General features: G+C 46.6%; 1 protein-coding gene across 1 annotated transcript in view; it reads right to left on the bottom strand.

The window, feature by feature from the left end:
* heatr4 (HEAT repeat containing 4) overlaps positions 1-15,201 on the bottom strand; it is a 218,662-nt gene that overhangs the window by 93,352 nt on the left and 110,109 nt on the right. The window contains exon 7 of the mRNA XM_068038394.1: positions 2,028-2,188. Coding sequence (XP_067894495.1) covers positions 2,028-2,188 — 161 coding nt within the window. The remainder of the gene's footprint in view (positions 1-2,027; positions 2,189-15,201) is intronic.

Genomic DNA, 15,201 nt, shown 5'->3' with positions numbered 1-15,201 from the left:
GATCTCGTGTTTCTAGTAGTTCTAAAATTAAATTAGCACTAACAAATAAACAAAGACTAGAAATGACAGTGCAGGCTAAGTGTTGGCTAGTACGTGGGAGTTTGTGGACAGTGAGACTGTCCCAGATTGCCACATCTATAGGAAAAGCCTCTGTCTTGACTCACTGTAGCTCACAGGCGTGGGGTTGGAGTGCGAGTTAGAGAGATGCTGACACATTAGGAAGGGGGAGGAATGTTTTAATAGTTTACTCCAGAGTACAGTCACATCTCAGAGGAAAGTAAAGGTACAGGAAGTGGGGTGTTTGACTCTCAGTCAGCAGGGCATCGAGGGGAGATAGACAAGGAAATGGGGTTAATCAGACTGGCAAAGAGTGGGAAGTGGTGTTCCATAAGGATTGGTGCTGGAGCCACTGTTGTTCACAATTTACTCAATGATTTGGACTAGGGAGGTGGAAGTAAAATTTCTAAATTTGCGGATGACACTAAATTGGGGGATGTAACTGATACAAAGCAAAATTGCAACAAAATACAAAACCTGCAGAATGGGTGTTAACTGGCAATTGAATTTCAATTCCCTTTGTGGGTGAATCTAGAATTAGGAGACAGTTTTAAAATAAGGGGTTTCCCTTTTACAACAGAGATGAGGAGGCATTTCTTCTCTCAGAGGGTTGTTAATCTTCGGAATTCTCTTCCCGAGAGCAGTGGAGGCTGGGTCATTGACTATATTCAAGGCTGAGCTAGCCAGATTTCTGGCCTACCAGGAAGTCAAGGGTAATGAGGGGCAGGCAGGAAAGTGAAGTTAAGGCCACAATCAGATAAGCCACGATCTTATTGAATGGCGGAGCAGGCTCGAGGGGCCGAATGGCCTACTCCTGCTCCTAGTTCTTATGGTTTTATTTGGTAGGATGAATAAGGAGGCCACAAACTAAGATAATTAAAGGGATTGGTGGCTATGCATGGAGAAAATGATTCCATTGTGGTGGAGATCAAAAGTAGAAATCAAAAATATAAGATAGTCACTAATAAATCCAATAAGAAGTTCAGGAGAAACTCCTCTACCCAAACATTTGTTAAAAATGTGTAATATGCTACCACAAGGAGTAGTTCAGGCAAATAGCACAGATGCATTTAAGGGAAAGCTAGATAGGCACATGAGGGAGAAAGGAATAGAAGCCTTTGCTGATAGGGTTAGCTGAACAGGAGTAGGAGGAGGCTCACATGGAACATGAATGCTGGCATAAACCAATTGGGCTGAATGGCCTGTTTTCATGCTGCACATTCAATGTGACTATCACAGCACAAACTGTGAACCAAATCTGGGACATTAATTTCTGTACAAGAGTCATAGAGTTATACAGCACAGAAACAGGCCCTTCGGCCCATCATGTCCGTGCGGGCCATCAAGTACCTATCTGTTCTAATCCCATTTTCCAGCATGTGATATGTTACAACACCCAGTTATTTAAAAATGGCAAAAAATGATTTAATTTTCTCTGCACCACATCAAAATAAAGGTTCTCAGTCACTGGTTTACCCTCCCTCTTGTTACTATCTGTCCTGAATTAACACTCTCAGTCGTAGATCTACCCTCCCTTCTGTAACTGTCTGACTAGAAATAATACCTTGTTGTATGTCTAACCTTCCTCCTGTTACTGTCCTTCCTGAATTAATATGCAGATCTGAGTCTAACTCCTTCCTGTTATTGACTTTCCTTAATTAATACCCTCAGTCGCAGGTCTATACACCACTCCTGTGACTGTCTCCAGAATTAACACACTCAGTGCAGATTTCTCTAGAACTAATACTCCGTTGCAGGTCGATACTTCCTCCTGTTGCTGGCTCTTCAAAACTAACATTCCCCAGCTGCAACGCAACCTTCCTATTTCTGACTCGACTTCAGAAGCTTTGAAGGACTTCATGAATTCTGTGTAAGGAGAAGTGAGGCCCACTGGCCTTTCCTGAACAGGAGGCAGTTGCAAAGTGTGTTGGTGGGAGATTTGTTACACTATGATATAGCAGCTCACATACTGTCCTCTCACTGAGTGGGCCCAGGATGAGGCAGACTTGCTTGATAGTCTCTGGTTCTGGTGTTTCGAAGAGATGCTGGATGATTCTGTTGACTACGGGGTAGCTGTCATCGCCGTTAAGAGCCAGGCTTTGTGCTGCAATCCAACGATCAGCTACGTTTCCTGAAAGACAAAATGCAAATGTTAACCTTTGGGGATCCCCGACTCAGCTGATCACTCAACACATACCAAAGATTGAATGTGGCATTTCTGCTTCATATGCTCCTGCATTGGGTGGTGTACACTGACACTCAGCCAGCAGGGATTCTATGAAATAGTGGTTCAGGGAATTGAATCAATTAAAATACAGGCATCAGCTGTGGCTCAATGGTAACACCCACGTCTCAATTCACACGGTTGTTGATTCAAGGCCCAATCCAGAGACTTGAGCACAAAATCTAGGCTGACATCCCAGTGCAGTACTGAGGGAGTGCTGCACTTTTAGAGGTTTCGCCTTTTGGATGAGTCATTAAACCGAAGATCTCTCTGTCTTCTCAAGCGGATGTAGAACTACTTGAAGAACAGCAGGGGAATTCTTTCCAGTCTCCTGGCCAACATTTATCCCTCAACCAATATGACGAGAAGAACGATTATCTGGTCATTATCTCACTGCTGTGTGCGGGAGTTTGTTGTGCACAATTGGCTTCTGTGTTTCCTGTTTTTGAATCATGACTAGACTTCAGCAGGAGCAGAGTGAGACCGGCAGGGGTATAAAGCGCGGTGACCCGAGGCCCGAGAGCAGTAGCAGCAGAGTGAGACCGGCAGGGGTATAAAGAGCGGTGACCCGAGGCCCGAGAGCAATTGCAGCAGAGTGAGACCGGCAGGGGTATAAAGACTGGTGACCAGAGGCCCGAGAGCAGTAGCAGCAGAGTGAGACCGGCAGGGGTATAAAGACTGGTGACCAGAGGCCCGAGAGCAGTAGCAGCAGTGAGACCGGCAGGGGTATAAAGACTGGTGACCAGAGGCCCGAGAGCAGTAGCAGCAGAGTGAGACCAGCAGGGGTATAAACAGTGGTGAACCAAGGCCTGAGAGCAGTAGCAACAGGGGCAGAGTGAGACTGGCAGGGGTATAAACAGTGGTGAACCAAGGCCTGAGAGCAGTAGCAACAGGAGCAGATTGAGACCGGCAGGGGTATAAACAGCGGTGAACCAAGGCTTGAGAGCAGTAGCAACAGGTGCAGAGTGAGACCGGCAGGGGTATAAACAATGGTGAACCAAGGCCTGACAGCAGTAGCAACAGGAGCAGAGTGAGACCGGCAGGGGTATAAACAGCGGTGAACCAAGGCTTGAGAGCAGTAGCAACAGGAGCAGAGTGAGACCAGCAGGGGTATAAACAGCGGTGAACCAAGGCTTGAGAGCAGTAGCAACAGGAGCAGAGTGAGACCGGCAGGGGTATAAACAGTGGTGAACCAAGGCCTGACAGCAGTAGCAACAGGAGCAGAGTGAGACCGGCAGGGGTATAAACAGCGGTGAACCAAGGCTTGAGAGCAGTAGCAACAGGAGCAGAGTGAGACCAGCAGGGGTATAAAGACTGGTGACCAGAGGCCCGAGAGCAGTAGCAGCAGAGTGAGACCGGCAGGGGTTATAAAGAGCGGTGGCCCGAGGCCTGAAAGCAGTATCAGCAGGAGCACAGCGAGACCAGCAGGGGAAAAACACAGGTGACCCGAGGCCCGAGAGCAGTAGCAACAGGAGCACAGCGAGACCAGCAGGGGAAAAAGAGAGGTGACCCGACGCCCGAGAACAGTAGCAACAGGAGCAGAGTGAGACCAGCAGGGGAAAAAGAGAGGTGACCCGAGGCCCGAGAACAGTAGCAACAGGAGCAGAGTGAGACCAGCAGGGGTATAAAGAGCGGTGACCCGAGGCCCGAGAACAGTAGCAACAGGAGCAGAGTGAGACCAGCAGGGGAAAAAGAGAGGTGACCCGAGGCCCGAAAGCAGTAGCAACAGGAGCAGAGTGAGACCAGCAGGGGAAAAAGAGAGGTGACCCGAGGCCCGAAAGCAGTAGCAACAGGAGCAGAGTGAGACCAGCAGGGGTATAAAGAGCGGTGACCCGAGGCCCGAAAGCAGTAGCAACAGGAGCAGAGTGAGACCAGCAGGGGAAAAAGAGAGGTGACCCGAGGCCCGAGAACAGTAGCAACAGGAGCAGAGTGAGACCAGCAGGGGAAAAAGAGAGGTGACCCAAGGCCCGAGAACAGTAGCAACAGGAGCAGAGTGAGACCAGCAGGGGTATAAACAGTGGTGAACCAAGGCCTGAGAGCAGTAGCAACAGGGGCAGAGTGAGACTGGCAGGGGTATAAACAGTGGTGAACCAAGGCCTGAGAGCAGTAGCAACAGGAGCAGAGTGAGACCGGCAGGGGTATAAACAGCGGTGAACCAAGGCTTGAGAGCAGTAGCAACAGGTGCAGAGTGAGACCGGCAGGGGTATAAACAATGGTGAACCAAGGCCTGACAGCAGTAGCAACAGGAGCAGAGTGAGACCGGCAGGGGTATAAACAGCGGTGAACCAAGGCTTGAGAGCAGTAGCAACAGGAGCAGAGTGAGACCAGCAGGGGTATAAACAGCGGTGAACCAAGGCTTGAGAGCAGTAGCAACAGGAGCAGAGTGAGACCGGCAGGGGTATAAACAGTGGTGAACCAAGGCCTGACAGCAGTAGCAACAGGAGCAGAGTGAGACCGGCAGGGGTATAAACAGCGGTGAACCAAGGCTTGAGAGCAGTAGCAACAGGAGCAGAGTGAGACCAGCAGGGGTATAAAGACTGGTGACCAGAGGCCCGAGAGCAGTAGCAGCAGAGTGAGACCGGCAGGGGTTATAAAGAGCGGTGGCCCGAGGCCTGAAAGCAGTATCAGCAGGAGCACAGCGAGACCAGCAGGGGAAAAAGACAGGTGACCCGAGGCCCGAGAGCAGTAGCAACAGGAGCACAGCGAGACCAGCAGGGGAAAAAGAGAGGTGACCCGACGCCCGAGAACAGTAGCAACAGGAGCAGAGTGAGACCAGCAGGGGAAAAAGAGAGGTGACCCGAGGCCCGAGAACAGTAGCAACAGGAGCAGAGTGAGACCAGCAGGGGTATAAAGAGCGGTGACCCGAGGCCCGAGAACAGTAGCAACAGGAGCAGAGTGAGACCAGCAGGGGAAAAAGACAGGTGACCCGAGGCCCGAAAGCAGTAGCAACAGGAGCAGAGTGAGACCAGCAGGGGAAAAAGAGAGGTGACCCGAGGCCCGAAAGCAGTAGCAACAGGAGCAGAGTGAGACCAGCAGGGGTATAAAGAGCGGTGACCCGAGGCCCGAAAGCAGTAGCAACAGGAGCAGAGTGAGACCAGCAGGGGAAAAAGAGAGGTGACCCGAGGCCCGAGAACAGTAGCAACAGGAGCAGAGTGAGACCAGCAGGGGAAAAAGAGAGGTGACCCGAGGCCCGAGAACAGTAGCAACAGGAGCAGAGTGAGACCAGCAGGGGTATAAAGAGCGGTGACCCGAGGCCCGAAAGCAGTAGCAACAGGAGCAGAGTGAGACCAGCAGGGGTATAAAGAGCGGTGACCCGAGGCCCGAAAGCAGTAGCAACAGGAGCAGAGTGAGACCAGCAGGGGAAAAAGAGAGGTGACCCGAGGCCCGAAAGCAGTAGCAACAGGAGCAGAGTGAGACCAGCAGGGGAAAAAGAGAGGTGACCTGAGGCCCGAGAGCAGTAGCAACAGGAGCAGAGTGAGACCAGCAGGGGAAAAAGAGAGGTGACCCGAGGCCCGAAAGCAGTAGCAACAGGAGCAGAGTGAGACCAGCAGGGGTATAAAGATCTAGTTTGTTGACAATCTAGTTGTGTGAGACCTCTTGGGGATGAGTGACCATAATATGATAGCATTCTTCATCAAGATGGAGAGTGACGTAGTTGATTCTGTGACTAGGGTCCTGAACCTTTAATAAAGGAAACTACGAAGGTATGAGGCGTGAGTTGGCTGTGATGGATTGCAAACGTTACTTAAAGGGATGACGGTGGATAGGCAATGGCAAACATTTAAAGAGCGCATGGATGAACTGCAACAATTGATTATTCCTGTCTGGTGCAAAAGTAAAACGAGAAAGGTAGCCAAACCATGGCTTACAAAGGAAATTAGAGATAGCATTAAGTTCAAGGAAGAGGCATATAAATTTGCCAGAATAAACAACAGACCTGAGGATTGGGAGCAGTTTAGAATTCAGCAAAGGAGGACCAAGGGATTGAGTAAGAAGGTGAAAATAGAGTACGAGAGCAAGCTTGCGGGAAACATAAAAACTGACTGTAAAAGTTTCTATCGGTATGTGAAGTGAAAAAGATTGGGGAAGACAAATGTAGGTCCCTTACAGTCAGAAACAGGGGAATTTATTATGAGGAACAAAGAAATTGCTGACCAACTAAATACGTACTTTGGTTCTGTCTTCACAAAGGAGGACACAAATATCATACTAGAAATGTTGGGGAACACAGGGCTTAGTGAGAGGGAGGAACTGAAAAAAAATCAGTATTAGTAGAGAAATGGAGTTGGGAAATTAATGGGATTGAAGGCCGAAAAATCCCCAGGGCCTGATAATCTACATCGTAAGGAGGACTTAAGGAAGTGGCCCTAGAAATAGTGGATGCATTGGTGGTCATCTTCCAAGATTCTATAGACTCTGGAACAGTTCCTACAGATTGGGAGGGTAGTTAATGCAACCCCACTATTTAAAAAGGGAGGTAGAGAGAAAACAGGGAATTACAGACCAGTCAGCCTGGCAGCAGTAGTGGGGAAAATTCTAGAGTCCATTATCAAAAATTTTATAGCAGAGCACTTGGAAAACAGTGGTAGAATCGGACAGAGACAGCATGGATTTAAGAAAGGGAAATCATGCTTGACAAATCTACTAGAATTCTTCGAGGATGTAACTAGTAGAGTTGATGAGGGGGAGCCAGTGGATGTGGTTTATTTGGACTTTCAGAAGGCTTTCGACAAAGTCCCACATAAGAGATTAGCGTGTAAAATTAAAGCGCATGGGATTGGGGGTAGTGTATTGCGACGGATAGAAAATTGGTTGGCAGACAGGGATTGGGGAGGGAGGAGGGGATGCTTTGGGAGGTGGGAAGGGGGAAATGGCACGGGAAGTGGGGAGGGGGAACAACATGAAAGGTGCAGGGGCGGGAGAATGCATGGGATGGATATGGTATTTGAGGGATGCCATGGGAAGGATGGAATGGGGATTTAATGAAGTACTGTTGTAATAGAGATACTAACTACACCGCAAATGTGTTGCAGGCCTCTGCTAGTTAATAGGTGTGTTAGAACAGAGCAGGTCTAGAGGCATTAATTAAAATTAATAGTTTAAATATATTTTAAAAGAGGGAAGAGCGATTTTTTTGAAGATCATGGATGAGCAGCTGAGGCCTGCTGCTTACAATTCCTGCACCATGTGGGAACTTCAGGACACTTCATGTGTCTTGGGGACCATGCGTGTTGGAAGTGTCTCCAGTTGCTTGAGCTCAAGCTCAGGCTTTCCGAGCTTGAGGGGTAGCTGGAGTCACTTTGGAGCATTAGGGAGGCTCAGAGGGATGCCATGGGAAGGATGGAGTGGGGATTTAATGAAGTACTGTTGTAATAAAGATACTAACTACACCGCAAATGTGTTGCGGGTCATACAATTCAGGAGGTGGCCACCCCACAGGCAGTGGGAGTTAAGGATAGTAGATGGATGGCCATCCAAAAGAGTACAAGAGGCAGAAAGTGCAGGAGTATGCACTCTCATACCAGTACTCAGCATCAGAGAATGCAGGGAGTGATGGCACCTTGAAGGAGTGCAGTCCAGACCATGGCAAGGAACTGCACATGAGGGAACAGCAAAGCGCAGAAAAGCAATTGTTATAGGAGATTTCAATAGTTAGGTATTTCTGTAACAGGCATTGTGAATCCCACATGATGTTTTACCTCCCTGGTGCCAGGGTAAAGAACATTACGGAGAGGGTGCAGAATATTCTGGAGAGGAAAGGGAGCCAGAAGTTGTGGTACACGTTGATACCAACGACATAGTGAGGGGAGGCATTGAAGTCCTATGGTCAGATTTTCAGACACTAGGGAGGAAGTTTAAAAAGTTGAACCTTGAAGTAGTAATTTCTGGATTATTCCCAGTTCCACACACTAGCAAGAGTGAAAATAGCAAGATAGGGAGGATCAATGCATGACTTGAGGCATGGTGCAGGAGGGAGATCTACAGATTTTTGGGACATTGGGACTAGTTCTGGAGCAGGAGGCACCTATTCAAAAGGGACAGGTCGGATCTCAACAGGACTGGGGACCAATGTCCTCACAGAGAGGTTCACTGCATGATTCGGGATGGGTTAAACTAAATTGACAGGGGGGTGGTAACCAGCATATCGAAGTAGAAAAAAGGAATAAGGTGCATAAAGCAGAGACAGTGTTGGACAGTACTAAGGAAGGAAGTAGTACCATATTAGATAGCAGCAGACTACGAAAGACTACAAAGAACACAAAGACAGGTTTACAATGCACGTATATAAATGCACGAAGTGTGGTGAATAAGGTTAGTGAGCAACAAGCACAAATTGCCATATGGGAAAATTATGTATTGACAATGATGGAAACTTGGCTTAAAAAATAGTGCGGACTGGGCACTTAATACTCACAGATACAAAGTGTTCAGAAAAGATAGGGAAGGAAAAAGGGAGGTATGGTGGCAGTGATAATTAGGGAAGACATTGTAGTGTTGGAAAGAGAGGATGTCCCTGAAGGAGCAAAGCCCAAATCCATTTGGTTATAGTTGTGAACACAAGAAATAGGAGCAGAAGTAGACCATATGGCCCATCGAGCCTGCTCTGCCATTCAATATGATCATGGCTGATCTTGGGCTTCAATTCCACTTTCCTGCCCGCTCCCCATATCCCTTGAATCCCTGTGAGACCAAAACTCTATCTATCCTAGCCTTAAATGTATTTAATGATGGAGTATCCACAACACTCTGAGGTAGAGAATTCTGAAGATTCACAATTCTTTGAGTGAAGTAATTTCTCCTCATCTTAGCCCTAAATGATTGACCCTTATCCTGAGACTGTGCCCCCATGTTCTAGATTCCCCAATCAGTGGAAACAATCTCTCAGCTTCTACCCTATCAAATCCTTTCAGAACCTTGTATGTCTCAATTAGATCGCCTCTCATTCTTCTAAACTTCAGAGAATATCGACCCAATTTACTCAGCCTCTCATCACAGGACAACCCCCTCCTCCCAGGGACCAATCTAGTAAATCTTCGCTGCACTGCCTCCAGTGCAAGTATATCCTTTCTTAAATGTGGAGACCGAAACTGCACACAGTATTTCAGATGCGGTCTCATCAAAGCCCTGTAAAATTTTAGTAAGACTTCTTTATTCCTGTACTCCAATCCCTTTGCAATAAAGGCCAACATGCCATTTGCCTTCCTAATAGCCTGCTGCACCTGCATGTTAAATTTGTGTGTTCCTTGTACAAGCAGCCCCAAGTCTCTCTGAACATCAACACTTGCCAGTTTCACACTTTTAAAAAAATATTCTGCTTTTCTATTTTTATGACAAAAGTGAACAATTTCACACTTCCCTACATTATACTCTATTTGCCATCTTGTTGCCCACTCACTTTGCAGCCTCTCTACATCCTTCCTGCAGCTTACCTTTCCACCGAGCTTTGTATCATCAGCAAACTTAGATATATTACTCTCTGTCTCTTCATCCAGGCCATTAATATAAATTGTAAATAACTAAGGCCCCAGCACCGATCCTTGCGGCACCTCACTATTCACTGCCTGCCAACTTGAAAATGCCCCATTTATGCTCACTCTCTGCTTCCTGTCTGTTAACCAATCCTCTATCCACGCTAATATATTACCCCATAGCCCCTATCTTGCCTATTAATCTTCTATGTGGCACCTTAGAGTCATAGAGAGAGACAGCACTGAAACAGGCCCTTCAGCCCACCGAGTCTGTGCTGACCAACAACCACCCATTTATACTAATCCTACATTAATCCCATATTCCCTACCACATCCCCACCATTCTCCTACACTAGGGACAATTTACAATGGCCAATTTACCTATCAACCTGTAAGTCTTTGGCTGTGGGAGGACACCGGAGCACCCGGTAGAATCCCACGCGGTCACAGGGAGAACTTGCAAACTCCGCACAGGCAGTACCCAGAACCGAACCTGGGTTTCTGGAGCTGTGAGGCTGCGGTGCTAACCACTGCGCCACTGTGCCACCCTTATTGAATGCCTTTTGAAATTCCAGGTATACTACATCGACTGGTTCCCCTTTATCTACTAGTTACATCCTCAAAAAACTCTAATAAATTTGTCAAACAAGATCTCCCTTTAGTAAAACCATGCTGACTTGTTTGAATCATACAATGCTTTTCCAAGTACAATGTTAAAACTTCCTTAATAATAGTTTCCAGCATCTTCCCAACTACTGATGTTAGGCTACCTGGCCTGTAGTTCCCAGTTTTTTCTCTACCTCCTTTCTTGAAAAGCGGCGTAACATTTGCCAGCTTCCAATCTGACAGGACCATTCCTGAATCTAAGGAATTCTGGAAATTCATAGCCAACGCATCCACTCTCTCTGCAGCTATCTCTTTTAGAACCCTAGGGTAGAGGCCATCTGGTCCCGGGGACTTGTCAGATTTTAGTTCCTCAAATTTTTCCAATACTTTTTCTTGACTGATATCAATATCCTTAATTTCCTCACTCTTTTTAGCCCCTAGGTGACTGCCTATTTCTGGTATGGAACTTGTGTCTTCTACTGTGAAGACAGACACAGAATGTTTGTTCAATGCCTCTGCCATTTCCTCATTCCCCATGATTTCTCCTGTCTGCCTCTAAGGGACCAATGTCTACTTTAGCTACTCTCTTCCTTTTTATGTACTTATAAAAGCTCTTACCATCTGTTTTTATATTGCTGGCTAGTTTACTCTCATTCTATTTTTTCCCTTATCAACTTTTTGGTTGCCCTTTGCTGGTTTATAAAACACTGCCAATCCTCAGACTTGTTACTATTTTTTGCAACATTGTCAGCCTCCTCTTTTAGTCTAATACTCTCCTAAACTTCCTGAGTGAGCCACGGATAGGTCTTTCTGGATGAGTTTTTGTTTTAGAATGGTATGTACTTTTGTTGAACCCTTTGAATTGTTTCTTTAAATGTTTCCCACTCTTCATTTACCCCATTACTTTCTAGTCTATTTACCCAATTAACCTTAGCCAGTTCTCCCTGCATACCTTCGTAACTGGCTTTGTCTAAGATTCTTGTTTGTGATTGAAATGTGTCACTTTCAAACTTAACATGAAATTCAATGGTAGAATGATCACTATTTCCCAATGGATCGTTTACGATGCTTATTAATCCTGCTTCATTATACAATACGATCTAAGATAGCTTTATCCCTAGTTGGTTCTACAACGTATTGCTCGAAGAAACTATCACAAAACCATTCTACAAATTCATCTTCTAGACCATTGTTGCCAATTTGATTGTCCCAGTCTATATGCAGACTAAAGTCCCCCACAATTAATACATTACTTTTTTTTTTTTACACGCTCCAAGAATTTCCTATTTAATGTTCTGTCCTATAACATAACTGTTGGGGGGTCTGTAAATTACTCCCACCAGTGTTTTCTGACTCCTGCTATTTCTAATTTCCACCCAAACTGATTCTACTTCATAATCTTGAGGCCAAATCCCTTCTTATTAATGTCCTTATGCCATCCTTTACTATCATGACTACCCCTCCTCCTTTGCCATTCTGTCTGTCTGTCCGAAATAATGTGTACCCTGGAATATTTATTTCCCAACCTTGATCTCCTTGTAACCATGCCTCAGTAATGGCAATTAGATCTATATCATTTCCCTCTATTCATGCCACTAGTTCATCTATCTTATTATAGATACTTCGTGCATTCAGGTAAATGAACTTCAATTTCATTTTTTTTTAACCTCTATTCCCTGCAATGACCTTATTTGCCAATGTGCAATTTTTGTTAAACTCTCTGTCCCTTCCTGTCCCATTCTGTTGGGAGTTGTCCACATCACTATCCTGCTCCGATGCCATGACCCCTCTCTTTGGATTTCTAAATTTCCCTTTACTGTTCATTTAAACCCTGTCCACAGGCCTAGTTATGCCAATTGCCAGGACACTGGTTCCAGCCCGGTTCAAGTGAAGCCCATCCCAACAGAATAGCTCCCTCTTCCCTGAGTACTGATGCCAGTGCCCCAAGAATTGAAACCCCTTCTTCCCACACTACTCTTTGAGCCACGCATTAAGTTCTCTAATCTGCTTGACCCTGTGCCAATTTGCATGTGGCTCAGGTAACAATCAGGAGATGATTGCCTTTGATGTTCTGCGTTTTAGTTTGGACCCTCATTCCTCAAATTCTCTAAGCAGATCATTTCTGGTTCTACCTATGTCATTGGTTCCCACATGGACCACAACAACTTGATCCTCCCCCTCCCATTCCAGGTTCCTCTTCAGCCGTGAGGAGATGTCCTTAACCCTGGCACCGGGCAGACAACACAGCCGTTGAAGCTCTCGGTCTCCGCTACAGAGAACAGTATCTTTCTCCCGACTATACTGTCTCCTATCACTACCACATTCCTCTTCACTCCCCCCCACTGGAATGGCATCTTTCACCATGGTCAGTCCGTTCATCCACCTTGCAGTCCTTCTCTTCATCCACACAGGTTGCAAGGACCTCATACCTGTCGGACAAGGTCAGGGGCTGAGGCTCCTCCATCACTACATGCAGATTCCCCCTCCCTGCCTCACTTGCATTTACTCCCTCCTGTCCCTGACCATTGGCTATCTCTAATGGCCTCCCTGCTCTAAGAAAGGTGACTGTCTCCTGGAACAAAGTGCCCAGGTAACTCTCCCCCTCCCTGATGCTCCGCAATGTCTGCAACTCAGTCTCCAGCTCAGCAATTCTGAGCTGACGTTGAGCAAGCTTCAGACACTTGCTGCTGACATAGTGGTGCGGGATTGCAATGCATTCCACAGTTTCTCACATGCTGCATTTGCAGCACACCACCAGCCCTGCTATCTCTGTACAATCTCTTTTTAGTCAATTAGTTAATAATTCAAGCTGACGGAATGGAAAGTTGCATTCACCTACCTTGGAGTCAGAGGAAGACGACTCACCAACTGCTGGAGGCTGAAAAAGATAGAAAAAAAGAGCCCTTCTTTCCTCCTCTGCACCGAATTCCCACATGCACCAAATTTCCAAATTCAGTCTGGCAAACATCTCACTTAGGCAATTGTCTCTTGGCCAACCGTGCCCCTCTCTCACTGTTTCGGCTAAGAAACTGGTCTGCTTAATATAAGGATTCTGATGACTCACTAGCTAGCTCAGCTTTCTGCTATCATACTTAACACTTACGAAACCTAACTACTTCCAAATGATTGACAGATAACTGGCACTGCTGGCTGCTTCTGTTTAACAAGGCTATTTACCACATCAGAAAATTTAAAGCCTGACTCTTAATCTAAAATTTAAACTGGACAAAATCTTACCACGTGCACCAACTTTCCAAATTTGGAGTGAGAGAGAGATATAGAGGAGCCAATCTGCAGGGAAATCACAGAGATGTGCACAAACGATTGAGGGGTGATACTGGAGGACTTTAATTACCCAAATATGGAATGAGAAAATGTTAGAATAACAAGAAAGGAAGGGGAGGAATTTCTGAAATATGTTCAGAAGTTCCTTAACCAGTACGTTCTCATTCCAGCTAGGTGAGGTGAGAGTGACTGCCCTTGACATCAGGCAGCATTTGACCGAGTAATGCATCAAGAAGCCCTAGCAAAACTGAAGTGAATGGGAATCAGGGGAAAAACTCTCTGCTGGTTGGAGGCATACCTAGCACAAAGGAAGATGGTTGTGGCTGTTGGAAGTCAATCATCTCAACCCCAGGACATTACTGCAAGACTTCCTCAGGGTAAAAATAGGCCCAACCATCTTCAGCTGCTTTATCAATGACCTTCCCTCCATCATGCCAGAAATGGGGATGTTCGCTGATGACTGCACAATGTTTAGCACCAATCGCTACTCCTCCTGAAGCTGCCCACGTCCAGATGCAGCAAGACCAGGACAACATTTAGGCTTGGGCTGATAAGTGGCGAGTAACATTCGCGCCACACAAGTGCCAAGCAATGACCAGCTCAACCAAGTGAGAATCTAACCATCTCCCCTTGACATTCAATGGCATCACCATCGCTGAATCCCCCACTATCTACATCCTGGGGGTCAGCATTGACTAGAAACTGAACTGGACCAGCAACATAAATGCTATGGCTACAAGAGCAGGTCAGAGGCTGGGAATTCTGCGGCGAGTAACTCAACTCCTGTCTGCCCAAAGCCATCTACAAGGCACAAGTCAGGAGTGTGATGGAATACTCTCCACTTGCCTAGATGGTTGTAGCTCCAACAACACTGAAGAAGCTCGAAGCCATCCAGGACAAAGCAACCCGCCCGTTTGATTGCCACCCGATCCACCACCTTCAACATTCACTCCCTCCACCACCGACGCACAGTGGCAGCAGTGTGTACCATCTACAAGATGCACTGCAACAACTCGCCAAGGCTCCTTCGACAGCACCTTGCAAACCCACAACCTCTACCATCTAGAAGGACAAGGACAGCAGATGTATGGGAGCACTATCAGCTACAAGTTCCCCTCCAAGCCACACACCATCCTGACTTGGAACTATATCACCATTCCTTCACTGTCGCTGGGTCAAAATCCTGGAAAACTCTCCCTATCAGCTCTGTTGGTATACCTACACCCAAAGGACTGCAGCGGTTCAAGAACACAGCTCACCACCACCTTCTAAAGGGCAGTTAGGGATGGGCAATAAATGCTGACCTAGCAAGCAACGCCCATATCTCCCGAACAAAGGAAAAAAAAATTGATGGATCTGATTCTGGGGAATGAGGTGCGACAAGTGGACCAAGTGTCTTTGGGGGAATACTTGGGTTAAGAGCGATCATTGTATGATAAGGTTTCGATTAGTAATAGAGTAGAGCAAGGAACAATATAAAGTAAAACTTCTAAATTGGAAGAGGGCTAACTTCAATGGGATGAGAGGGGATCTAGCCAGGGTAAAATGGAAGCAAAGACT

The sequence above is a fragment of the Heterodontus francisci genome, chromosome 9 (assembly GCF_036365525.1).
Source record: "Heterodontus francisci isolate sHetFra1 chromosome 9, sHetFra1.hap1, whole genome shotgun sequence".
NCBI classification, from domain to species: Eukaryota; Metazoa; Chordata; class Chondrichthyes; order Heterodontiformes; family Heterodontidae; genus Heterodontus; species Heterodontus francisci.
The sequence above is the reverse complement of the archived record's forward strand: the minus strand, read 5'-3'. Positions and strand labels throughout refer to the sequence as shown.